Source organism: Fistularia commersonii, chromosome 6 (assembly GCF_037954325.1).
Source record: "Fistularia commersonii isolate RoL2024-O1a breed Wild chromosome 6, RoL_Fcom_v1.0, whole genome shotgun sequence".
Lineage (NCBI taxonomy): Eukaryota > Metazoa > Chordata > Actinopteri > Syngnathiformes > Fistulariidae > Fistularia > Fistularia commersonii.
This window is the reverse complement of record NC_141289.1, coordinates 3,581,666-3,609,654: the sequence shown is the minus strand read 5'-3', so window position 1 is coordinate 3,609,654 and position 27,989 is coordinate 3,581,666. Positions and strand designations below refer to the sequence as shown.

The following is a 27,989-nucleotide window of genomic DNA, read 5'->3' as shown; positions in this document are numbered from 1 at the left end:
ACGTGGGGCTCCAACGGCAGCGTGGATGGAGGTCCTTCTCAAATGGAAAAATGTATCGGGTTCATGAACTGAATCAAAGAAGCCGTAGACTGAGGTGTCACTGTAGGTCTCTTTTTGACGTGTGAATGAGAAGGTGAATTGTTGAATGTCTCCAAATGTCTTCCTGCGATCAGCTGGATGAATGAATGAATGATGATATAATGTCACAAGTTCAAATATCCATATAACATGAGGGGAAAAGCGAAGGCTCATCAGCTTCCTGCTCTAGGAAGTTGACCGACCAATCAGGGAACGGCGGCAAAAAACTCACTGGAGGCCGGGCCTCTGCTAATGGAAGATGGATGCTGATTGTAACATTGTTTACCACAATTTGAGTTAAAAAAAAATGCAATAAAGAATAGTCAATATCATGTTAGACAATGATCAACAAACACACACATAAAATATTCAGCGCTACTATAGAAAATATCAACAACACATTAAAGATTAGCATCGCTTGCTAGCTAGGGAAGTTGTGAGGTGTGACGGTGTGTGTGTGTGTGTGTGTGCGGAGCTCACCGAGGCCCATGCGACTCGGGCTGGTCTCGCGGCTGCAGCCCTGGCTACGGGGGATCCTGCTGCGCTTGTCGGCCGGCGTGGAAGAAGCGGAGGCCGTGGCCCGCGGGATGCGCCCGTAGCTGCTGCCGCTGAGCAGCTTGCGCGGCGAGCTGGAGCGGCTGCCGGCTGCCGGGGGGGAGGAAGAGAGAGGATGCGTAGATGGGAAAAGGTCTGAGCAGGACAGAGATCCCCCTAACCCCAACCCATCACCAACACCTTCTTCGATCATGATCGCATGCTGGGACTGTGGAATCAAAACTCAAGAAACACACTTTAAAAAAAAAAAAAAAAAAGAAGACAATAAAACATATTTCTGTGGTCGAAGTAGATGATAAAAAAGTCTCGTTTGCAGGGCGGGTGGGGCTGAGACCAGACGTTGGACATTGTTTTTCCTTTTCCTTGAAAAAAATAAAATTCAAGCGGGAGCGGCTTTCTCGATTCCCGCGTCTTTAACATGTTTTTTTTAATCCATTTTTCTATCATAAATGAAGAGCTTCTATCGTCACTCACACACACACACACACACATACCAGGGGTCGTTAGAAGGGGGGCATGGGGTTCGTGATGTAGCTGTCGGGTATCAGGTGTGCTCAGTGCAAAGGGGTTGCTGTGATGTCATTCGGGGCGAAGAGGGGACTTAAGTGTATATTAGCGTGAGGGAGAAAGAAGGAGAATGTCTGTGTGTGTGTGTGTGTGTGTGTGTGTGTGTGTGTGTGTGTGTGTGTGTGTGTTGGGGGGACTGCAAAGCTATCGACAATGTGTGTTTGGAGATAGAGACATATTACCATTCACCCTCTTATTCAATCGTCAAATGGACACGTGCAACCATTCACCCTTTCATTCACATGTTATATAGAGAGGCAACCATTCACACTATCGTTCTTCTTCTCCTTCTGCTTTTCCCTTCAGGGGTCGCCACAGCCAATCAACTTTCTCCATCTAACCCTATTCTCTGTGTCCTCCTCTCTCACACCAACTACCTTCATATCCTCTCTGACTACGTCCATAAATCTTCTCTTTGGTCATCCTCTAGCTCCAATTCCAGTATCCGTCTACCGATATATTCACTATCCCTCCTCTGTACATGACCGAACCATCTCCGTCTGGCTTCTCTGACCTTCTCTCCAAAACATCTAACATGTGTTGTTCCTCTGACAGACTCATTCCTGATCCTATCCATCCTGGTCACTCCCAAAGAGAACCTCAACATCTTCATCTCTGCGACCTCTAGATCTGCCTCCTGTCTTTTTGTCATTGGAACTGTTTCTAGGCCGTACGGTATCTTTGGTATCACCACTGTCTTGTACACCTTTCCTTTCATTCTAGCTGATAGTCTTCTATCTCATAGTATCCCTGACACTTTTCTCCACCCATTCCAACCTCCTTGAATTCGTCTCTTCACTTCTTTCCCACACTCTCCGTTGCTCTGGACTGTTGACCCCACGCACCTGAAATCCTCCAACTTCTTGATCTCAACGCCCTGTAGCCTCACCGTTCCACCCGAGTTCCTCTCATTCACACACATATACTCGGTCTTGTGTGTGTTCTCCGTTCTCACTACAGATCACCATGTCATCTGCAAACATCATGGTCCATGAAGTTTCCTGTCTAACCTCATCTACCAGCCTGTCCATCACCACTGTGAACAAGAAGGGGCTCAGAGCTGATCCGTGATGGAGTCCCACCTACATCTTGAACTTCTCTGTTACCCCTCGCACACCGCACCACTGTCTCACAGCTAGCATACATGTCCTGCACCAGTCTAACATACTTCTCTGCCACTCCAGATTTCCTCATACAATACCAGGGCTCCACTCTTGGCACCCCCCATTCATTGACACGTAATAAAGACATGCAACCATTCATCCTGTCATTCACACATCATATACGTATTACTATTCACTTGCATTCACAAGTTACATAGATACTCGCAACAATTCTTCCTCTCATTCACACATAATATAGAACCATGCAACCATTCACCCTCTCATTCATAAATCATCTAGACAGGCAACAATTCACCCTCTCACTGACATGCAAGGACATGCAACTGTTAACCTAGTCACATGTCGTAAAGACACAGGCGTGCACTTGGAAAGCCACCATTCACACTGTACTTTATATAAGGACATATTACCATTCACTGTCATGCAAACATCATCTAGAGATATGCAACCATTCACCCCTTCATTAACACATCATATAAAGACATGAAACCATTCACTCTCTCATTCTCATCCATGCTGTCTGGACATGGAACCGTTCATCCCTTCATTCATGCATCATATAGACACAAATTACCATTCACCCTCTAACACAAACGTCACAAAGAAACAATCAAACAATCAACTATTCACTCTCATTCACACATCTGGCCCATTTAGGGGTTTCCAGTGCATATTTCTGGACTGTGGAAGGAAATCGAGAACCTGGAGGAACCCCACACACACTCCAGACTGATAGGCTACCTGCCGGGGTCCAACTAGTGACCTTGCTGTGACATGGAAGCGCTAACCACTGCGCCGCCGCGCCGCCCTCCAAATCACTCGCATTAATACAACCGTATTGATATAGTAAAAGTGATGGGTTCACCAGTTCACCATCACATCTTTATTTGGACCTTTTTTTTATTTTTAAAACGGCTTTCTGTGCCCATCACTGTGCGCTGAGTGTGCAGGGAAAATGGGGGAGGGTTGTTTTATTGCGCGAAGGCACGCGAACACACAAAAAAAAAAAAAAACACACAACGCAAACGCAAGGAAAAAGCAAGAAAAACGACTCCCGAGCAGTTCGGTTGTGTTGAGTTATGACAAACGGGGCATGCGGTGACGAAGAGGGGTGGAAAACAAAGATCGGACATCACAGAATGAGGCGATCTGTGTGTGTGTGTGTGTGTGTGTGGAGGATAGTGCTGAAGGATGCGGCACCTGGCTTGTGACTGGATGAAGCTGAGGCCTTACCACTGATGGGATTGGCTGATCTGGATCCTGGGTGGATGGAAGCAATTGGCGGAACAGGTGGAGATCGAGAACGGAGACAGAAGGGGTTATGTTCATTTTTTTTTTTTTTTTTTTTTTTTTTTACCCAGCATGCATTCTGGATAGCTGCGAAAGGGGTTAGCTGTTAGCACACAGGGAAAATATGTATACATATGAATGTATATATACATATATATACATTTAGACACACGTGTATGTATACTGACAAAGACATGTAAGGTCAGAACACAAGCGCACAAGTATCTGTGGGTCCTCTGGTGGTTCTCCAAGATTTTTTTACACCCCAAAAAAGAAAAGTGCTAGAGACCAGTCACCCCCCCCGTCTCTCACCTTCTACCCCCCCAGCCATGAGTTCGCGGGCTGAAATTTTAAATACGACCACTTTGCATCGCAAATAATCTCACGAGCGAGCCATTTTGGAATTGCAATTGCAAAATTATCAGACAGCTACTGAAAACAGAGATTTTTCCTGCCAACTTGTGGTGCTATTGAGTGTTTTTAAGAATTCATTTTGTGATTTTTGTTTAATTTCCTGTGAGACTCCTGATGTTTGCCTCGGGAACCGGTTCTAAACATCACACATGCGCACACACACACGAAGCGTGAGGCGCCGGATGATCTGCCAGCCAACGCGGCACGAATACGCTGAAGCGTGAAGGGGACGACCGGTTCGACGGCCGTAGCGTGACACGGATTATGCGCGTTTCAGAAGGCAGCAAGGGGAAACATACGTTGGGATTGAGACACGGCTTTGGCTCGGCTGCGTCCCCTCCTGTCCACCACTGAGGTACTGCTTCCGCTCATGCTGCCCGAGCTTTGCCTTCTGGACTGAGAGCGATCTGTGGAGAGAGGGACGAAAAAAGGCAAAGGGGCGGTTTAATCCATCACATTCTGTCGTTTCTCTTTTTTTTTTTTTTTTGTCACCCAGAGTGGAAAAAAATAAAAAAAAGAAAAGGAAGCCTTCGGGAGACAGAATGAAGAAGAACCTGGATGAGGGGAAACGAGACAAAACTGAGATCGATCGGGCTGAAAGACATCATGAGCTGAATTATTTATGTAGCCTTGCTAAGATACAAACAGACAGACAGTCCTCGGTTTACGACGTGCTCGAAAGCGGTGTTTTGTTTTCACGTCGAAATCTCCTGTAAATTTATAAAGAAAGTCTGGCTTCACAATTCAGGCGATGGCGCTGGCGACAAAACTCATTTTGTGCGGGAACTAGTTAGCGAGCGAATTGGACAGAGACGTTGCTGATTGGATGCCATATTGTTGTCTTTTTGGAAACTTTTTGCCCTTCATTATGGCTCCCAAGTGTAAGAATTTACTATTTATTTTGATTTTTACTGTATAATGATTTTATGCTCGAATATGATTTCACTATTGTGTTAGCATAGGTGAGCTAGAGAGATACTTATTCACAGTATGTGAGTCCCAACTTATGGTGAAAATCTCCGTGGTAATGGAATTTAGACCCCTGTATACAAAAATCAATTTTCCTGCGTTATTGCGTTAATTAGCATTTAAAACAGTCAAGGTTGATGCTGTTAGCGTCACTCATTCAAACCAATTGAGGTAATGAGAAGAAACAACTCCTTTGGGACTGAACCGACCTTCAGCCTTTAGGAAGCAAACGGGGATGTTGACATTCTTCATGTTGACGGATTCTGTATTTTTTTTTTTTTTTTATGGTTTAAATATTTCCACAGTTTAACATAAATAACTTTCCTGATAGGATATGGGGGGGCAAGAGCGATAAGTCCGGGGCCAAATGCCATCTACCGTTGGGTCTAATCTAGAGTTACATCACGCTACGACAAGATTTTAACCCGGAACGATGATAACGGGAAGGTGTGTGTGTGTGTATTCACATCAGATTATCTCTGTATATTATCGCGAGGAAGTGTTGCACTGTGTTTTTGTTTTTAGAGTGTCTAATAATAATTGTAATTTGCATAAACCAGCAAACCAGAAACCCACCGCACAGTGCGCAGTGAGTGAGAGAGGAGGAGAAAAAGAAAGAAAGGAGGAAGAAATCGACCAATCCCGGGTAAGATACACACTAAACAGACACAAGTTGTCTTGGTAACGGTCAAAGAGGGAGGTCCATGCAGACAGACCATGCGGGTCCACAAAACCGACCACAGGGTGGAGGGCACAGACGAAGAGAAAAGAGAATGCGGCTGGTGACGGGGGGGTTGAGGGGGAGGACGACAAACCAACTTACTTATGCCGTGTGGGGTTTTCACAAACACACACACTCACACACACACACACACACACAAGTCTTACCATCGCTTTTACCCGAAGTGCCATCTTTTTGGGCATTTAAGAAAGGCGGTGCAGCAGCGAGTAGGAAGAGGAAGAGGAGGAGGAGGAGAGGTATAGAGGGAGACATTAGTGACAGTTTCGGCAGGAGGAGGAGTGAGTGGGTCAGCAAAGGGTCTCTTCATCATCAGTACAGTGAGCTGAGGGGGGGGGCTTTTGTGGGGAGATAAGGGGAAGGGGTGAGGTTTCTGCATGACGAGACAAATTAAAGAAAATGTCATGTTTACTGGGAGGGGATGTCTCAAATACCCCCATTTAGCTTGAAGTGTCGGTGTCGGTGTCCGCCTCATCAACCCCGTCCGTCAAACCTTAAATACGGAGTTCCAGAGCCCTCGGAGCGTCCGTGCACAAAAAAAAAAAAAGGAAGAGGAGCCCACCTTGCTAATGATTTATAAACAAGGGTGTTATCTTATCAACAAGTCGGCTATCTAGCTGGATTGGGTAGACATAAGTCAGAAAGCTGACTTGAGGTAAGATTTCTGAAGAGTAGGGTAATTACGCTAAGTCACATGGCTAGCATAAGCTAAGATGTACAGCGAGTCCTCTTACTTCCTTGAACTAAAATTTCTGCTTGCTTGGCAAGCTACAGGCCTGTAGTCCTCCGCAAGAAGCAAGAAATTTGCTCAAGAACAAAGCATACAGAGCTATAAAAAGAACTGAGAGGGTACCAATCTAGTGAAGTCCTGACAAGGAACAAGAAGTGACAACAAGAGCTGGGTAGCTGGGTATCCAGCCATCAAGTGAGCCCGACTAAAGTTTGTTCCAAAAGGCAGAAAACTGCAGTCAAATCAGACTGAAACCTGGTAGTAGACCACATCACAAACAGCTGTATGCAACATTCTTGATTCAGAAGGCAAACAAAACCAAGTTTCTGTGGCAGTCTCCAGTCCAAAACATCTTACATACAACCTAACATGAGGAAAAGATGGCGCTGTCTTCAGTGCAGCCTCACCAAAGGTAAGTTGCACAGTGATATGGGACAGTAAAGGTTACCACACTAAGCACACTGGACAAACCACTCAGATTCACAGCAATATACGAAGCCTTGAAACGGGACCCAACCAATGAATGGCAGTAAAAAGTAGTCAGTTGTTTAAAACAATTTGAAAAAGTTGTCAAACCACAACCACTATCACCTGAAACAAAAAAACCCCAAGAAGGTAGACCCACTTGGACCCATCATCAGCAGTATCAATTTCTTCACCAGCAACTTCCCGAAGTTGGTAACACCACACACCATAATCCAGAATTCAAGGGGTTGAACAAATCAAACCATGGTGTCCTTTGACATAACCTCACTTTTCCCATGCATGCCCACATTGCTTACAGTCACAGCAGTGAGGGGCCGACTACTAAAGGACTGAACGCCCTGGGCGATGAAGCCAACCTGACAACGGACCATAGCTGTGCCCCTCTGGACCTCTGCCTTCACTTATTCCAAGTACAATAGCTTCTTCTACAGACAGAAACATGGATGCGTCACTGGCTCTTCAGTATCTCAGAAAGTGGCCTACCTGTGCCCAAGTGGAGACGTGGGCACACTCCTTTTTTAAGGGCAAACCTCCAACCCACTGGTTGAGGTACGTGGATGACACATGGGTTAAAATCAAGAAACAAGAGCTGGAAGTTTTCACAGCACACACTCAACATAGCTGAAGTAGGGAAACATGTCCTACGTGTTTGCAAAGGCTTAAAATCTACCGAAGTGGGCCAAAACAGAAACTGACAGAAAAAAAAAAAAACAGAATAGGAGGACGACAGACATGCAAGGACATGGAAATACCGCACATTGCTGGTATTTCTCAAAAACCATGAAGGGTTTTCAACAAACCCCACATCACCCTAAGGCAAAGACTGGTGCAACCCAAGGACAGAACACTCAGATACAAGATTGAGAATATGGTAAATGCTGGTAAGTGCAGAGAGGATAGTGATGACCTCTATATCAACACAGGAGAGCCACCACTTGTGGGCAGGACTCGGTGGCCCTCTCGCACCTCAAGGACAAGGGACGTTTCTTTGAAGACACCAAGGTCAACATTCTGTCCAGGGAGGAGTCGAAAAGGCAATCTTTGTCAAACTGGAGAGACTGTTGCTAAACAGAAGAGGGGATCTTTGACATATGTACATACCTACATGCATGACTGTGGTGAGATCCATCCCAAGACAGATCAAAACCTGCTAACAGAACCGTTTGCTGAGAGTTCAACATCCCAAATCAGGCCTCTACAATTACCATCCAAGCTTCAGCCCAAGTGAACTTCTTGCTTTACGCAACCTACACTTAGGCGTTAGGATTACCTAATGAGATTCAAACTAAGGGGAGTCCCTGGAAGTCGTAACTTTAGTTCCCCAAAAAGCACACAAATGATGACGCACATCTTGACATTACAAACCATTCAACCCAGCTGCAGCAAAATTAAGAACCCTCTCAACTTGGATCAACCCCTGCGGTTAAATACTGGAAACTCCCCACCATCTGAGATATCAAGTTGCCGCAACAAAATTTGACAATAACCGATGAAAAATAAATTTAGTTGTGGCCATGACATTTCATACTTCCCGACTAACTCAAATGCTTAACTCCCAGGATGTCATCATAAGCCCCGCCCACTTTGGCATGCGCCATACGTAGTTGGCCTTTGTGAATATGTCAGTATTGCTACCTTTTGCAACAGAAGCTCTCCTCTGCGCACGTTCAGGCTACCTCTTTCCAAGAGTTACTATCTCACACATGCCTTGTGAGAGCTATACATAGATACTTTCGGTCACCACTGCACAACTTTTCCCGCCAGCACAACAGCGGGTATGACACGTATGCTTGTCCGCATTAACCACGCCCGCTTCAAAATTCTACCCAATCACACGCAGTTCTCAGAAAGCGCGCGATGTATCGAGAGCAAGCCGCGAGAACTCCTGACTCCCCTGAGCGTTTTGTTTTGAACAAACCTATCGCTTCTTGCGGTGTGTGTGCAGGCCATTAACTTGAAGGGATTTCTGCCGCTACAACTAGCTAAGCATTTCAGCTGAGTCGGTTCGGTAACTGAAGCTGAATTGTCCTACGGCGCACATCCAATAACCTTTACTGTGCGAAACTACATAAAAAAGAATCTAATGAGGTGGATTTTTGGATTTATTTATTCACTCGTTCACAAATTTCCCACGAAATATGAAGCTAGCAATGATATGACTGTTTTACAGACATTCAGTCTTGTTAGTGGGGACTGTCAAGGGACACCCCATGGAGAAAAGAGCTGGGTGTATTTCAGAGAGAGTGTTTTGGAGTTTCCGTAAAGAATCCTTTTTTTGTTTTTTTTCCTCTACAACCTTTGACGGGTTCAGTTCAACCCAGGCTCATGAACAAGGAAGTGCAAAAGATAACAAACGTGCAGCCAAAGCAATGCAGGACATTAAATAAGCAAAGCAGAAATGGTTCTGTGGCGCGTCTACGATCAGAGGGTTAAGTATGATTTCTCTCATTTCAGCAGGACCAGTCTTGCGGGTAATTCAATTAGAACCCGTTAGTTAAGTCCAGTTAACAAATTATGATCGCTCGGTTGAAACCACAGCTTGTAAATGACTGTAGTCAAAATAAATGATAGGGAATTCAGACAGATACTTATGAGTTTATAACCAATATATCAGAGTCCTGAGATTTAATTACAACCAATGTGGATGATTGAATATCTCGAGGAGATGAGATTGAACAAATCACTCAGAATTGAGTGGGTCGATCATCGGCAGGCGTTCGTATTCCTGCGTTTTGGTTTGTCCCTCGCTTGGTTTTGATGGGAGAGCGATAGCGCGTGACTCCGGTCATGCAGAAGCCGAGCATTCAGAACTTGCAAGTCAAATAGCTGTGCAGCCTTTTCTTTTATTTCCTTTTTTTTTTTTTTTTTTGCCCCCCGAGGTGTTAAGTCGACTGACTGACTGAATCGGAAATCAATTTTACCTAATGATCCATAGCAGCGAGGGGGGAGGGTGGAAGCTGAGCTATACGGGGATGAGGAAGGACCTTTGGACAACCGTGACATGGCGTTGGAGGCGGCGTCAACATCGATGTCGCTGCGGGAGCGCTGGAGGGAACCCGGCGCGGTGGGAGTCCTGGCGCTCACCAGCTTACCTGCAGGAAGGAGGAGGGAGGGGACGAATAATGTCATAATTTTCATACATGTAAAGATAATATATAACGTGTAAAGCAAATAATAGCATTTTTTTTTTCTGTTTGCCACAGCGAATCAACCTTCTCCATCTGAACCTATTCTACCTTAATTTCCTTTCTCTCCTCTAGACCTCCTATCTGGCAGCTTCAATTCCAACATTTGTCTTCCAATATATTCACTATGAGTTATTAGTTCTGTGTAACATCAGCAAAGAGTAAAAAAGGTTGTTTTCGTATTAAAAGAGGACAAAACGCAGACTCACTCCTTGTTATGCTGCCGCCGATGACGCTCTTCACGGACAGTGGTCGGCTGAAAAGGCAACAAATTAAGAGAATTATTGTTTCATTTATTTTAATAGGCATTTTGATTCTGGAAAATTTGAAAAGTGAAATATCAGGAATTATTGATGGGACGTTTACTATTGAGGAAAAATTGAAACCCCATTTAAAGAGCTAAAAGCAAAAACAACAACACCAAACGCCCCAGATGTGATGAACTCAATTACACTGAGTGTATGCGTGTGTGGACACACACACACACACACACACACACACACTAGTTGACACCCACGAGCACCTGTGCACGCACATGCCAACACCTGCACACACACACACACACATGAACAGGATGTCGGGAAATAGCTGCTGCCTGATGCATCAACTATGAGGTCATTAGCCACAATACCACGGGGAATCTCAAAACCTGTGTGTGTGTGTGTGTGTGTGTGTGTGTGCGCGTGGCCGTGTCTCCGGGAATGATCAGCATCTCACGCGAACACCCAGTGTTCAATAAAAGACACGTTTGACGCTCCTCCCGATCAATTCTGACCGAGAGACGGAAGGAGGAAGAGGGGATACATGGTGGAAAAGACAAAAAATATAATTTATGCAGGGATGTGGGGAGTGGGAGTCAGACCCGATGGAAAATAATTTCTTGTCTAAATGTCTCAAATTGTAGATCTTCAAGTTCCTTACTTGAGACTCTCCTGGGAGGACGAGGAGGAGCGGTCGGACTGAGGTAGAGAAACGATGCTGTCGGCGTTCTTCAGGTGTGACTGGAGGGCCTTCTGATAGGTGGACTCCAGCGTGTGGAACAGATGCTCCGCCTCCCGGCTGTAGTGGCCGTGGAAACCCCAGTAACACCTGAGGAAAGAAGGGTCGAGAGGCGTTTAGATTCGAAAAAGCGGCGTGCGAGTCTGCGGCGGAACACTCACTTCCTGGCGATGGAGCGGGCCTCGGAGTCGGCGTCGTGGATGCCGTTCTTGATGGTCTCCATCAGGAGAGCCACGTGCCTGGGATGGAGACAGGGACAGCACGGGAACATGGTTAAATCTCAGCCACTTGCTTTCTCGCGGGCTTTTTAAAGCCCCAGCCGGGGGCGGGTGTGTGTGTGTGTGTGTGTGTGTGTGGGGGGGGGGGTCTGTCGCGATCGCGGAGACGGAAAGCTGCTCCCTCGTCAGCCCTCATCAATTAAAACGGCCATCATCAGCGGCGCGCGGAGCCAAAAATGTTAGCAAATGCCATCGTGTGTGTGTGTGTGTGTGTGTGTGTGTGTGTGTGTGTGTGTGTGTGTGTTAGTGTGTGTGATGCACGCTAACATCACACCCATGTCTGTCAGACACACACTGTGTTGGTTATGTCAACGTTTTGGTGTGGCGGCAGTAGCACCAGCTAGGCATGATAAAGTAGTTGCTAAATCTGCCCGGTAACCCATGACCACAACAGTGTGAAATAAATATTTATCTATTTTAAACCAGGTTCCGGCGCGCCGCTCTCACCTCCTCTGCATCCTAACGCAGATGAAGGCATTGACCTGGTGCTCTCGTTAAAATATCGTTCATTTTTCAGACGACGGAAGACTGGATTGAATGAGCGTCGGGCCGTGTTTCTATTAAGGCCCATTAGTGTCATCGCTCACTTTGAAGCCTCGGCGGGGAAAACTATTTATTTTAATGTCACGGCGCGACTGGCGGACTCCAGATGGATTGACGGCGGCTGCAGGCGTGAGAAAAATGATCAGAGGCACTTAAATATTTGACGTGATTAAATTGTAGCTTGTGACTATAAATTTTCTTGGCAGTAATGTTGACGGGATGGTGTGTCCGAGCGTCCGATAACCTGTCCGGCAAAAAAAGACTGATATTGTCAGCAGTTCTGAGAATGACCCTCGGTCGTAGTTGCCCTGTAGGGAGCTAACACGCTAACGCCGCAAGTTGGAGGGTCGGGCCATTCATGATTTCTCCCGGGGCTTTCAGGATTTGTAGCAATTAAAAGAATTAAGGTGCATTCTTTTTACTCCTTTGGACAGAGGGTTTACTCCCCTACTTAAGTAACCTCAAGCGTAACAAAGTAAAAACAAAAGCATGAAATGTTGATAACGCTGTGTTTCTGTGACAAATAACCTAGACGTCCATCTTGAGATTCATCATTTTGTTATGTAGTTCTAGCATTTGGACCATCATAGTATAGGTCTGGAAAAAGCATACCACAGGGTGCCAAAAGAGGAACTGCAGTACTGTATGAGGAGTGGCAGAAAAATTTGTAAAACTGGTGCAGGACATGTATGAGAGCTCTGAGACAGCTAGGAGGGTGACGTAGGTGTGACAGAGAAGTTTAAGATGGAGCTGGGACAACATCAGGGATCATCTCTGAGCCCCTTCTCGTTTGCAGCGGTAAAGGATACCCCAACAGAATTCCCCATGGACTCCGATGTTTTGCAGATGACACTGTGATCTACAGTGAGACCAGGGAGCAGGTGAAAGAACATCTAGAGAGGGGGAGGTATGCTTTGGAAGGACTGAAGCAGCAAGACAGAGTACATGTGTGTCAATGAGAGGGACCCAAGTGGGCCCTTGTGGGTAAATGGAGTGGAGATAAAGAAGGTGTAGGTTTTTAAGGAGGGTCCAGAGCAATGGAGAGGGTGGAGAAGAGGTGAAAAAACGTGCAAGCAATTGGACCGGGTGGAGGAAAGTTGGGTGATAAAAAAAAGGTACCAGCCTGAGTGAAGGGAAAAGTGTAGCAGATGGAGGGGAGACCAGCGATGTTGTATGCTTTAGAGACAGTAGCACTGAGGGAAAAACAGGAAGCAGAGCTGGAGGCAGCAGCGAAGAGGTTCTCTTGGGGACTGAGGAGGACGGATAGGATCAGGAGTCCATCCGAGGGAGAGCACGTTAGATGATTTGGAGATAAAGTCTGACGGAAATGGTTTGGACATGTACAGAGGAAGGATGGTGTAGACGTTGGTAAGAGGATGCTGGGGTTGGAACTGCCAGGCAGCAAGACTGATGAGGGAAAAAGGACCTGAAGATTGTTGGTGTGAGAGAAGAGGGTTAGATGGAGGCTCATTTGCTGTGGCTACCCATGAAGGGAGCGGTTGTAAGGAAGAGACGAAGAAGAGGAAACACAGGCTTGAGAAAGGCATTTGAGTTGGGGTGGAGCCCCCTGAGGCTGTGGCACGTGAACAACAGAATGTGAGGCAGATGGAAACATCTGGTTTTAGGTCTTAACATAATAAACATCATACTACACAAAGCTGGCGCTCTCTGTCCTCCGGTCCCCGGAGTTTGAGTGGTCACTTTGCCATCATTCAGAAACTTTGCATTTCTGCTTTTGCCAGAAAGGGTTACTAATTGAGTATCTTTGTTTAAGAAGAGCCTTGACACCGTTCTTGTAGGTAGCACTGGGCTAGCTCCTGGTTATAATGCCATAGGCTTAGTCTTCTCAGGGATATCCCATGATGCCCTTCTCTCATTCCTCCCACTCGTTCTATCCTGTTCTTTCATCAGTGTATGACAGTAACCTCAGATCTGTTACTAAGTCCCTGGGCACGGCTTGTTCTACAGTAGCGATGCTCAGATGCCCTTCGGGTTTTTCTTTTATGAATATTAAAGCTGTTATTGTATCATGTCAACTATTCACTGTTGGCGCAACTGTTATTAATTTCCTCCCCAACTGGTTGAGGCTGTCTGCATTGAGCTCAGATCTGTCCACTGTTCTATCCGGTAATGGTCAGTTGTTTCCTCGCTGATGTCACCAAGTGCACGCTCGTGGAATCTTAAAGAGTGGTGGTCCAGACCTGCTCCATATGGAGAGTGGCAGGGGACAATGGTGTTATGATTTGGCCAGTGGTGGGCCGTTAGGGCCTGCAAGGCCTTCTTTGCTGGCCTAAAAAAAATATCTGAATCACAAATGTTAATTATATTTTGTCCATGAATACTTATTAAATAATTCCAAATGCTCTGTTCACTTCCTTTCAAAGCTTTTCTCCTGGTTGTGCGGCTTCCAGACATGCATTTTCATATCAACCAATCACATTTCAGCCATAATCTGTTGCCAGGCAGGGTCAAAGTCAAAGGAATCTGCCTGTGGGGGGGGGGCCTGCACAATCAGTTCTGCAAGCTCTTTACGCAAATAATAAGTGTTGATGACGCTGTTGCTTCAACCAATCAGATTTTGAGTTGGTGACGTCAAAGCCTTCTAGCAGGCTACAGCAACGTCAGCATCTTGTATTTGCAAGTGTTATTTGCAGTGCTTATGTCGTCTATTGTAAGTTTTTGGATAAAAGCGTCTGCCAAATGTAATGTAATGTAATGTATTCACACCCTCTGATTGCATAGTCAGAAAGTGGACAAGTGTCTTAGCGAGGGGAAGCGTACTAGCGAGCTGCGAATAGAAATATAGTTGTGTTTGTTTAATTTCGGCATTGTCAACCCACAATGGCTGCAGGAGGAGAAGAAACGGATTTAGTTGCTAATATATTGTTAAAGCCGTTTTCTAGATGGAGTTTTGAAGAAAAGCTGGACATAGTAAAGAAAGGCCGGGTAACTCCTAAGCTAACGAACCTGTCACAACCAGGAAAAGGATTTGTCTGACATTTTCAAGCCACGAACTACGACCGGTACCCCTGGCTTACAGGCTCCAAGGTACACTGCAAATTTTTATTACTGGGAGTGCTTGGAGACGAAGCGCACGGATAATCTGTACCACAGAATAATAGAACTCTATTTGAGGAAAGGAAGGAGGATGGATTTTGTCTACAAATGATCAGAATTCTGGTGAGTAAAATGTTGCTATTTTCCTTAATAATACTGCAAGTTTATAAGGCTATTATTGGTGTTTTTTATGTGTCGCAGCTGTTTGCTATAAGAATAAGAATAAGAACAACTTTATTTATCCCGAAGGAAATTGTTGTGCCAGAGTTTCAAGTAAAACATAACAATAATAGATAATAGTAGGAAGGAGGGAGAATAAGACATACAAATAAAATATAAAGTGTCAAAGTTAAGGCTATCAAGTGTTTTAAGGTCTTAAAAAGTACACAGATTTGAATATTCCCTTCGGCTGAAGGAAGAGGGATTAAAAAGTCTGATAGCCTTAGGGAGGAAAGACCTCCTGTGGCGTTCAGTGGAGCTCCTTGGTGGTGGCATTTATTTATAAATAAATATATATTCATTTATAAAGGCATTTACTGTGGCTTCTGAACTACAAGAGTTATCTATCTTACTTTCTTCCGACTATCATCTATTATTGTTATGTTTTGCTTGAAACTCTGGCACAACAATTTCCTTCGGGGTAAATAAAGTTTTCTTATCTTATCTTATCTTATCTTATCTTATCTTATCTGCATTTCTGCATAATAAAATGTTTTTTTTGATAGCCATAAACTAATTATTGGGGGTGGATAGACTGACCGGGGAGGACCACTGAAGGCCTAGGTGTAAAATGCACGGCCCGCCACTGGATTTAGCGTTTTAATTGCTAAAATCTGACTTGAGTGCTATGAGAGGGTGTCAGTGTGCACGAGAAGGCCTCTGACAAGCATCTTTCAATTTATCATTTAAAACAGATAAATAGATGTTACTTGTGAGTGTTTAGCAGGAGCGATGAAAAGATCAATTTTAAACTCGAGAGAGTTTAAAATCCATTGTGGTGAAAGTGCTGAAACCCATGTGACACAGGAGACAGGAAGTTTTTACACTTCTTGGTCGCAAGCTCACCTTTCCAGCGGATTTTTCTGCCACTCTTGTAACATGAGCTCCAAGAACTCATAACAGCGTCTGGGGAGAGTGTGAGGAAATCAGAAACATCGCGATTCTCGCAAGATACTTCAGTTAGCATGGTGGAAAAAAAACGTAAACAAATGAATAGCGCAAGTACCACATGTTTTTATCGGCCTGCTAGCTTGTACTTGTACTACAGCTGCGTCTTACCGTCGCACCGCTGGGGACTTGGAGGAGCAGTGACTGGTGATGATGGGGATGAGGCGAGGGTAGTGTGTGTGCTGGGAGACAAACGACAAAGAAAAGTCAAACTTCGAAGCGACATCTCGCATTATCTCTCAAGGTGGCAGAAATACGGTAAAGCAATAAATAGACAGAATGCATGTTTATCTCCTCCCGTCGGCTAATATGGCTGAAAATAGTTAGTGGAGACTTTGGGATTGAAAAGTTCGACGAACTTAGCACAAACAGTGTCCAGCTCGAATGTCGTTCCATCACTAGCCCTTGGGAACTTTTTAAATGCATTGTCACAAGCAGTAAGCGACTGCGATAGCGACCCGTGTGATGCAAGTGTCTGCGACACCTTAAATGCTACATTTAAAAACAAACCGGCGCCGCGGAGAAGAAGAGGAAGTCAACAGGGAGAGCTAATTTGCCACAGCATCCACGTTTTGCTCGACTGGAATAAGAACCATGGAGTATCGGATGGGTTGCAGTGTTTTTTTTTACTCCCTACTATGCTTCGCCCTGTGCAAACCCCCCGCCATTGGCTAACTGGACTTGTTTTGGCCCAAATGTTTATATTCCTTTGCAGGCCCTGGACATCTGGTGTCGTGAGCTCGGACCTCTTCGTCGATCCATTCCTCGCTAGTTGTGTTCATTCTTTCGCAACAGCTGAGATGTAACCGCAATAGTTTTTAAAAATGGGGCTCCTTGTGTGCAAGGAGGTAATGGGCATGGCTTGTGACTTCGACCAATCACCAAGCATCAAAATTATTCGAATTCCTATGGAATTGTAAAAAGACCCTGCCTCGGGAGCCTGAGGTCCTGGCTCCTATGTTGAATTTTTAAAATCTTTAAAAGGTTCCAGGAACTGCAAAAAGTTCCTACGGCGCGAAATGGGCTGTTTTTAATCCAAAATCATGACATTCTGAGCTCTAACCTTTTAGACATTATTTCTATTTCTACAGCGATACTCATTTCCCGGCCCTTGCCCTCCCTCTCGGCATCAATCCTCCTTTTACCCGCAGGATGAGGCGGATGGCGGCCACCCCGGACGTGGCCATGACCTTGGTGGTGTTCGGCACCAGGTTAAGCAGCATGGGCATGATGGTCTCGGCTCCGTGGTCGAACTTGTTGCCGAGCACCGATGACAAATGTCTAGATGGGGAAAAAGCAGGAGGACACTGAGTTAAAAACAGGAAAGCGGTGTCTCTAGGAGCTTCGGGGGTCTCGCTCATTTTCAAAACATTTTTGAAAGAGAGGAAGACACAAGCAGATTTTTATCGAAAGGCCCTGAAAGCGAAAGCGGGAAAGTGCGGCAAAAAAAAGGTACAGGTCAGTGAAGACGGAGAAGAAGAAGATTAGTTGAAATGAAAAATGAATCAATTAGAAAAGCAGCAATTAAGTTTTGCGATAAAGTGTAGCATAGTGCGCCAGTAGAATTTAGCAATAAACTGTAGCGAATAAGTTGAGTTAAGCGATACAAAAAACTCCCCCAAAGTCCTCAGCAAAACTCCTCCACCAGCATCTTCATCCGATCTTCAAAGTATCTAAACTTAACAGTTTATCTATTTACATTGACTTTTATTATACATATATATTTTTTTTACATAATTCCTTAAAACTTGAGCGAGATGCGTATGTTGTCGACTTGGGTCGACATCTACGTCCGATCCTCAAGACCAACAGGTTTATTTCTTTACATTCTCTTTTATTATGTATTGCTATTTTTCATCCATGAATTGTTGCTTCTAAAGTGCATATTTATAATCAAAACATAACAAAAACAAACAGGAGACAAGAATGGACTAATAGCATTTCAATTACTTTTAATGCAGAAATGTAATATTGATTATTATTCATTTGATATTGATATTAATTATACATAATTGAATTACGAGCTCGCTCATGGAACGAAGGTTTCACTTTTTTATCTATTAAGTAAAGTCTTCTTAAGTAAAAACACGTAGTGAAAGAAAATACTTAGCATTTAAATAGCGTTTAAATTCATTTTCACAGGGAAATTTAATTCGATCTATAAGCAATTTGTGTTGCCAGCTCGGCCACTGAACAAATAAACCCGGACGTCGAGGTATTACTGTATTATATTATAAATTTAACCTATTTATGAATTTTCTCAATGGACCAATGAGTTGGTAAGATTACGAAATGTCAGGAAAGCGGAGTGACAGGTGTTTTCGATTGAATGGACTTTTTATTACTGCACATTGCTCTCCGAGTGTCTACAGCCTAAAGCCAAGGTGTCAGTTTGTCAAGCGCAACGTCGCGAATTTCTGCTTCTTTATGGTTTTGACATTTATTTTCTTTAAACAGCAGCCATATCAGCTGACTGTGACGCAGCGCCTCATCGGTTACACACTCCGGAATTAACGTGGCTCCACCGCCGCCGACAGTGATCTATGGGTGGGGTATAAAATTACGAAATGATCGCCCGGCTGCAATATTATCCATCACATTAATGTGAATGTATCGCTAGCATGTCACTCTCGCACTCGGTAAAAATGGTACGTGATGGAGTTGCTAATATTTTGGAAGGAGCGTCTTACCCCAGCGTGATGCAGGCTTCGCGGACCACCTGGGAGCGCAGGTCTTTGGCCGACAACTTGAGGGGAGCCTCCAGGAGGCGCAGCTGCTGCGGGAAGCCGTCGTACTCGGTGGCCCCGGCCAGGATCAGCGAGCGTACCTTCTTCAGCTGAAGGAAGAGGAAGAAGAAACTATTTCTGTGCTCTGAGAGACACTGATGTGGAGAGAAGAGGGGTATGACATCAATTTGCCCTTTAGCAACATCCCTGTTGTGTGTGTGTGTGTGTGTGTGTGTGTGTGTGTGTTGGGGATGTCTCTGTTTGTTAAAGTCACTTTGTGATGAATTCTGGAAGTGATTATGTCTTAGTTTGCGCTTGTACATTTGTGTTGTTTACTGTGTGATGTGTGTGAGTGTGTGTGTTTGCACATACTGACGTCTGCCTCTGTGTGTTAAAGTCATTGTCAGCAGATTCAAATGTGAGTGTCTGTGGACAAAATGTGTGTCTTGATCTAAGTGTATGTGTGTGTGTGTGTGTGTGTGCACACTGACACCTCTGTGTGTTAAAGGTATCCCGCTTACCATAATGTTAATATCCTATTTGTTCAATATTTGAATCAGCAAATGTGAAATGATAAAATCTCTCAAAATATCTTAATTTGTGTAAAATTGTAAAATCTTTTCACTCATAAGCCGTCAACATTCGGTCCCTTTCATTTTACCGTACCGTGCAAACAAAATGGAATAAAAATGCAAACTGCATCCAAAATCAACACAACGTAGCATTATTACTGTATGTACCGCTAACCAAAGTTAGCCAAAGTTAGCATGAGCAACCTGTATACTTCATCAATCCAGCACGCATTGCGCTAATAAAACAATAGCGGCACTCCTGGGCTCAAATATGTGTTTGAAATTGTATTTTTTAAAGAAACAACAATTCTTTCTGCTTCGTCAACAACACATTCTAGTACAAGACAACTAGTATATCATAATTATGACTATTACTCCTCCCAGGCAAGTTCCCTTTCAAGTCATCGTCCGCAGATGTGTGTGTCGACACGGAGATGTGTGCTGATGCATGAATGTATCCCAACCTCCAGGTTTCTTTGCGTGCTCGTGTGTATGTGTGTGTGTGTGTGTGTGTGCGCATCTCACAGCTATCACCCTGTCCTCCCAGTCATGCTTGTCGTCGGACAGGATCTCCCTGATCTTGCCCAGCTGGTCTTCCAGCTCTCTGTTGGAGCTGATCTGCAAAAACAAACACGGGTAATGTTCGGGGGGGATATGGGGGCGGTGAGGCTAGAAAAGCGTTCTTGGTGCTTTCGGCCAACGCGGATGTGAGTACCAGCACTGAGGGAACGTCTTCAAAAGCTTTGACGAAATCATCTTCGTCCACCGCGCCGGCACCGGCTTCTTTACCTGCAGGGAAAAGAACACACCAGCTGATCATTTTACCCAGCAATGCTGCTGCAGCTAATCGCACACGCACACACACACACACACACACACAGTTGTTTCTTATTTCAAATACGTTGATGATACCTACAGAGTTTTACAGTGTGTCTGGGTGCAAGCAGTGCATTATGGGGTGTGTCGTACCCCATAAGAGGGGATTCTAGACTATTTGGTCTATCTGCCTTGATACCACCACAATAATAATTAGAGTTGCAAAAAATGATGGATTCAAAGATGCATTGAGATGCTTAATTGGACGATTCGGAATCGATGCAGTTAATCGATTGTTATATTAAAAAAATGAAAACAAGCTCGATGGTTGCGATTCCCATTTCTGACGGGACAATTGTTTTTTTTTAAAGTTGTATTATGGGGGAAGGGCACATGTGGGAGCTTTGAAAAATCCATCCACTTTGGTTTTCCATGAAGATTCCGGAGGGATCAAGTGGACAAGACACATGATATTCGTCAAACTTGCCATGCAGAAATATAATACTTTGGTAATGCCAATAATATACAGAACCACATTAACCCAATGACACGCTAAGCTAATGTTAGCCTTAGCTGGCAACGAAAAGAACTAGCGACTCAGCCAGACGAGTCCGCTTAATGTAACAAAACATGTGACATTGATTTATATCTTCATTTCAAAGCAACTCTCTAAATGAAAAGTTCATATTTATCTGTATGTCTGTTTTTATTGATGAAAAAAGCCATATGTTGTAATATGAATGATCCTGTCATTGCACTAAATTTGGCACAATCCTGAACCCTACATACAGTACTGTTCAATCAACCCCAAGGAACACACACACACACACACACACACACACACCTATACACTTACTGAATTTTTTGCCACCTTTTATCTAAAAATTTTTTACGTTTTTCTTGCCACATATTTATCTATTTATTCCTCAAGATGTTATTTTACCATGAATTCCGGACTGTGAGCCATGGCTTAAGCAATGATGCAGCTAATTTATGGATTTTTTTTAGGCTAATCAGCTTAATGCTGCCAAAACATCTAAACTCATCACATTGGACCAATGAAATTACAGTGAAATTCTAATGCTGTTCAATTCACGACTTTAATAGTTTTAGTGCGCAGGAGGAAGACGAAGATAGCGTTGGATGGATGGACTTTTCCTTGTGTTATTTAATTTTAATCTTTTTCATCATCAGCCGTGTAGCAGCCACTGTTCGGAAAAATGCTTTTCCACATCGTATTTGTACGTACGTATTTAATTCAAAGTTTAAAAAACTGCTGACACAAAAAATGTTTCTGTGTAAAATCTTACTGTGTACATATCTCATGTTACAAAGTATACAAGTGCTATGTATGTACATATATATTTATTTATTTAGTTATTTTTAGCCAGTGCGGCTTATTTTCAGGTGCGCTTAATGGTCCGAAAATTACAATATATTTTTTGTCCTGTATTTCCAACCCAGATATGTTGTTATTGTTGTGTTGTGTCCTGTCTTTTAAGGTTTGTTTGTGTTAGTTGTGAATACACTGAACTTAAGAGCTGCTGTCTACAAATTTCGTTGCACTCTGTGTAAGGACAATAAAAGTCTCGAATCCTTGAAAATTGAGAATGCAACGCATCGAAACCAATCGAATCTCCTTCATCGGTCGATCAAGAAGGTAATGCTGGTGCCAATCGACTGAAATACAGCAGTCCCTCGCTAAATTGCAATCCACCTTTCCCAGTCTCTATGACACTATGATTTCACAGAAGTGTGATTGACTTGGAGTTACATTGTGTTGTTCAAGTGTTCCCTTTATTTTTTTGAGCAGTATATGTTTTTGCACCATGCACAACTGCATGAAACCTGTACAACAGAGTACATTTTTGGTCATTTCCTTATAGTCAATCACACTTCTGTGAAATCATAGTGTCCACTCAGGAAGCAACACAGATTCATTTTGACTTGTTTTAAGGACATTACATCAAAGTTGGATCAGCCTGGAGTTTGTTTTTACACTTTAATTTTGAGTGTGATTCCTAATCCAGACCTCCATGGGTTGATACAATTGATTTCCATTGATCATTTTTGTGTGATTTTGTTGTCAGCACATTCAACTGTGTAAAGAGCAAAGTATTTCATAAGAATATTTCATTCATTTAGATCTAGGATGTGTTTTTTAAGTGTTCCCTTTATTTTTTTGAGCAGTGTATATTGTGTTAGTATGCTCAGTAGATAGATAAATATGCTTGCTGTTGTACTCATTCTGTTATCTGTTCCTATCCTTGTTATTGTCTTCATCCTTTTATATTTATATTAATATTTTCTGACGCTGTTGTAACAAATTCCCCCTGATCTTAAATATATATTGAGTATTTTTAGCATTCACATTTTAGCATTTAGCAGTCGTAAAATGCGCGTGGTGCCCGTATCCTACCCGAGGCTTTGGCGGCTGCGGCCAAACTCGGTCTCCGGACAGAAGTGATCACGGTCCTCCTGCTGCTGGACAGCGCTTTGGAGGATGAGGAAGAGGAGGACTGACCTCCATCCACGGAGTCCTCATCTTCGAAGTTCTTATCTGCAACGCAAAAGTGTGTGTGTTAACGTGAGAAGTCACCAGCACCGACGGATAAATCATCAATCGATCCCGCTGTTTTCCTTCGTCGCCATCTAATCTGCCAGAAGCAATGGCCTGGCTCATCCGAACACACACACACACACACACACACACCTCCCCACACCCATGTCAGGCTGTCAGGTCTTGTGTATATCACCGCTTTCCGTTGTTAATCTCGCCCCCTCTCCACGATTATAATCCGGTTTGGCAGCCGCGCTCGGAAACACGACCCTCCCGCCCGACGTGACTGTTTCCCAGCGCATCCTCCGGATCTCCTAGTTTGTTTAACGGAGAAAAGTACAAATGGTTTTTCGTCACCCAAAACAAGCCGAGGTTATTGATTGAATTAAAAAAAAAAAAAAAAAAAAAGAGCGTCTATTTGTTGGCAGGGGAAACCCGGCCCCCCCCCCAAACCCCGGGATCTTTGTTCTCGTGTCGGATAACGTGTCGGAATCGAGGCTGAAAAGGGCAACAGGTTGAGGGAGAGGAGGCGTTTGGATGTGCGAACACGAGGGAAGACGGGAGGGAAAAAAAATAAAATAAAATAAATAAAGGAAAAGCCGTCGTTAGTTCTTACGAGAGCAGATTTTCTTGCACATCAGCTTCCTCAGCATATCTCTGATTCATCCCCGAGAAAAACACCCTCCTCTCCACCAGGCATCCCCGTCCACAGTGCCAGACGAGCCACCCCTCCAGCCCTTTCACTCTGAGTGTGTGTGTGTATGTGTGTGTGTGTGTGTGTGTGTGTGTGTGTTGCTATCCCTAAGATTCTTGTGGTGAGAAAAGGGAGGGGTCTATTGATATGAGATCACCTTTTTTTTTTTTTTGTTGTTGTCACGGATCACACACACACACACACACACACACACACGAACACACACACGCACAGAAGCAATGAAACCGCCTCCATACCAGGAAGTAATTACAGGGGAATGATGAGACCACTGTTTTAATGCCACACTGCGTGGCTAAATCACTTTATCAGAACACCGACACACATCGGGTTTTCATGATCGAGCTGCAAGAACATTGGCCTAGAAGAACCTTTTGCAGCTCCAAGAACCTTTTTGGGGGAACGAGGCCGTTTCTTCGGACGACACGGGAACAATTTTAGCAACTATTCCAAGCCAGGGTCTTTTCACAGTTCCATGGGGACTCGTGCGACATGGATGTTTGGTAATTGGTGGAATTCATAGGCCACGGTGCTCAAATCTGCTGTGTGAATGAGAGAGTGATTGTTGTGTGTTTTAATATGATGGGTGAACGACAGTGTGTATCAGCGGTCCACAACCTATTTTGTACCAGGGACCAGTTTTATGCATGAAAATGGTAGAGGTGCGGGGGTTCAAATAATAAAAAACTTAATATGAATACAACAATTACACTTAATATATGAAAATTACAATAATTTTCCACGGTAATAAAAAAATAGATAAATAATAAATAAAGTTTTGAGGGCTTCGTTAGCTTCATTCGCTAGCTGTTCACTGTGCTAGCTAGCTTGTGTATCACCTGTTGCCATGAACCCGTAACTTGATATTTTCTTTTAAATCCAGCTTTCTTCTTCAATAATAATAATAAAAAAAAAAATAAAAAAAATTTAATATGAATACAACAATTACACTTTATATGAGGCAATTACAATAATTTTGCACGGTAATAAAAAAAAATAGATAAATAATAAATAAAGTTTTGAGGGCTTCATTAGCTTCATTAGCTAGCTGTTCACTGTGCTAGCTAGCTTGTGTATCACCTGTTGCCACGAACCCGTAACTTGATATTTTCTTTTAAATCCAGCTTTCTTCTTCAATAATAATAAAAAAAAAAAAAAAAAAAAAAAAAAATTAATATGAATACAACAATTACACTTTATATGAGGCAATTACAATAATTTTGCACGGTAATAAAAAAAAAAATAGATAAATAATAAATAAAGTTTTGAGGGCTTCATTAGCTTCATTAGTTAGCTGTTTACTGTGCTAGCTAGCTTGTGTATCACCTGTTGCGACAAACCCGTAACTTGATATTTTCTTTTAAATGCAGCTTTCTTTTTCAGCTGGCAGTCTGCAAGTCATCGTTTAATCCTGAAAAAGCTCTCCGGCGACTTTTGTTGTGGTTCATTTTTTTCGAGGTCTAGCTCAGATCTGGGCCACATCCGGCCCGTTTTGCTTTTTTATCCGGCCCACCAAACTATTTTCTTTAAATATTTTAACAAGCATTTTCAATCAATATTGAATCAAGAAACTTATTTTTTCCTTTTTCTTTTTTTTTCTTTTGATTTCTTTCCAAAACAATGTCAGTTGGTACATTTTATATTATTATTAATGATTTTAAAATTAAAATAAAATGCCAAAAAATTTAAAATATCTAAATTTGCAGTTTTCATTTTGTTCACCTAGTTGGCCCGCGCATAAAAATTAGATAAGAAATGCGTCCCAACAGCCAAAATAATTGCCCACCCCTGGTCTGGTTTAGACTATCCTCCTCACTATGAAATTTGTCACTTGATTGACAGTCGGTTTGTCCAATCTGACCTTTTCTGACACAGGCGTCATTGTGCATGTGGAGCAACAGCGCGTACTAGCAAGCTAGCCAGTTAGCCTCCAATTTATGTCTTCTAAACTTATGGGTATAAAAACGAGTGGGGGAGCTGGACTGCGGGAAATGTGGAGCGGCATTTTCGGACTGTTCGTAAAAACTACGACACCGACTTCCCTCCGAAAAGTGAGCCGAGAGGAGAAAGGTGAAGGAGCTAAAAATCTCAGGTGTCAGGACAGCAGTCAATTTTTCTCACAGCTAACTTCAAAAGCAAAGGCAGCCACGGAAGCTTCGTCCCTTAAACATTAAGAGCAAAAAATCCTTCCAAGAGGAGAGGACATATTTCAATTTTTTCAAAAATGTTATTGAAAAAACTCAGCTCCCAGTGTGCAAGCTGGTGTCCATCACCACAGATGGAGCACCTGCAACGGTCGGCCGCTAGAATGGGTTTATTGCAAAAATGCTCAACAGGAAAGAAATAATGGTTATGGCAATGAAGATCGCTTGTTCTATTCCGTGCACATCTGAGTTATTGTTGCACACTGATGTCAGATGGCAAATTCCTGCAAAGATTTGTCCAGAGATTAAGGTTTTTTTATTCTGTGAAGCTAAACATGAGGAATATAACCAACTAAATAACGACCAGTGGCTGCTACCCATGGCATTTTTAACCGATCTGACCAACATGTTAATTGATCTTAATCCAGAGCTGCAAGGAAAAGGCAAAACTGTGATTAAAAATGATGCTTTCAAACGAAAAGTGCAACATTTCTCCTTAAACTTCCCAAGGGAAGTCAGCTGCACAAAACAGATTGACGAACGTCTGTCAGAGTTTGACAAACGATTTCAAGACTTTACTTGAGCCGATTGCTACCCTTTTCGGGAAAATAGTGAGGTTGTTTAACTCGCATCGAAAATTGCAACACTCTTTAAGAGTGGAGGATGAAATTTTGACACCACGAGCCGACATTCAGCTGAAGTCCGGAGCTCTGGGACAAATTCTGGAGCTTCCTCACAGAGGGAAAAGTACCATAACATGAGGAAATGTACAACATCCTACTTATGTGAGTCAGCCTTTTCCAACATGAAGATCATCAAGTCCAAGTACCGTTCCATCATGACTGATGATCATTTGGAAGTGTGCTTGAGGCTGGCTAGCTGTCCGGATTATGCATCCCTGGCTGATTCCATTCAGCGCAAGTAACAAAAAATTGACAAAAAAATGCATGGAGTTGTATTGAATATGGGTTCACGCAGTTATGCAAGATCCACAAACATTTATTGTGTTAAGTATACTCAGTAGCTATACTGTATACTCAGCATTTTTATACAACCTTTGAATAAATGAGTAAATTATTGTCTTTATGTCGGGCGTGTACAAACCTATTGCAAAGAGGGCCATATGTGGCGAGGTGAAAATGTGCGAAGGCCGACCACTCGGCGAGAAATTGTTCAAGAATTAAAAGCAAGGATTTGAATGAGTAATCAATTCGGAGTTATTTAACATTAAGGAGTAGTTAGTTACATTTATACCTATACTGTTATATGTTGCCCTTTGAGGGCAACCATTATGATGATGTAACCCTCGGTGTAAATGTATGGATGAAAGAGTGAGCGGTTGTACATCTCCATGGCAACCGGTCCAGGGTGAACCCCACCTCGCGCCCAATGACAACGGGGATCGGCTCCATCACCCCCGTCAGGATAGGTGTTACAGCTAATTAATGAATGAACGCCGATACCTCAAACGAAGCAGAAAGTGAACACCCATCACACACACACACACACACACACACACTCCTTACCTAGCCATCACACACAGAAAATGTAAGCCCGGCACTTAGGACACCTTTGCAAACAACCGTGAACATACAGCAGTATCGATTGCAGCTGTCCACCCACTGACACAGACGTGAAGCTGATTTATCGGTATCGGAAAAGCAATAGGTTCCGACAAGCGCACACACACACACACACACACACACACGCACACACACACACACGGGCAGACAAATAGCAAGGGGTCCTCCACCTCTTTTGCCACTTTTGTTTTCTGAAAACAAATTGCCTGGTAACATTGATTATCTTGAGTATCAAGTGTGAATCAAGAGGATTTGTGCTTTTTAAGCAGAAGTCAGATCTATCTGGATATTAAAAAACAACCACTTGTATGTCATAATGGTTTCACTAAATATGATCAAATCCTGCAAGTATTAAAAGGGGGCAGTCCGATCGCATCCACTAGGTGTCAGTGCGTCTGTGCAGTGCAATGCGGCGGGTTGAGTTCCTTCCTCGCGCTCGCCGGTCCCTCCGGCTTCAGCAGAATCCGGTAATCACTCCCTGAACCGCAGGGTTACATAATGGAGATGATTTTCTCTTTTGCTGTAGAAAAGCAATAAAAAAAAAATTAAAAAAAAAGGCCCAAAGGCACGTGGGATTTAAAGCAAAGTTCTGGAAATGTTCTGAGAATCGGTCGCGATTAATATGCAGGGCAGCAATTTCATCTTTATAACCTGCTGGATTTTTCTCAACATTTTGCTGGACCGCCTTTTTTGTT

General features: G+C 43.5%; 1 protein-coding gene across 1 annotated transcript in view; it reads right to left on the bottom strand.

Moving 5' to 3' along the window:
- Positions 1–27,989, bottom strand: part of clasp1a (cytoplasmic linker associated protein 1a) — a 93,609-nt gene that overhangs the window by 30,526 nt on the left and 35,094 nt on the right. Inside the window, exons 9-23 of the mRNA XM_086147762.1 lie at positions 22,715–22,855; positions 20,195–20,268; positions 20,005–20,097; positions 18,872–19,017; positions 17,327–17,462; positions 16,293–16,363; positions 16,080–16,139; positions 11,298–11,375; positions 11,059–11,226; positions 10,347–10,393; positions 9,874–10,044; positions 5,886–5,909; positions 4,328–4,435; positions 3,558–3,584; positions 559–723 (exon numbers count right to left, since the gene is read on the bottom strand). Coding sequence (XP_086003888.1) covers positions 559–723; positions 3,558–3,584; positions 4,328–4,435; positions 5,886–5,909; positions 9,874–10,044; positions 10,347–10,393; positions 11,059–11,226; positions 11,298–11,375; positions 16,080–16,139; positions 16,293–16,363; positions 17,327–17,462; positions 18,872–19,017; positions 20,005–20,097; positions 20,195–20,268; positions 22,715–22,855 — 1,509 coding nt within the window. The remainder of the gene's footprint in view (positions 1–558; positions 724–3,557; positions 3,585–4,327; positions 4,436–5,885; positions 5,910–9,873; positions 10,045–10,346; positions 10,394–11,058; positions 11,227–11,297; positions 11,376–16,079; positions 16,140–16,292; positions 16,364–17,326; positions 17,463–18,871; positions 19,018–20,004; positions 20,098–20,194; positions 20,269–22,714; positions 22,856–27,989) is intronic.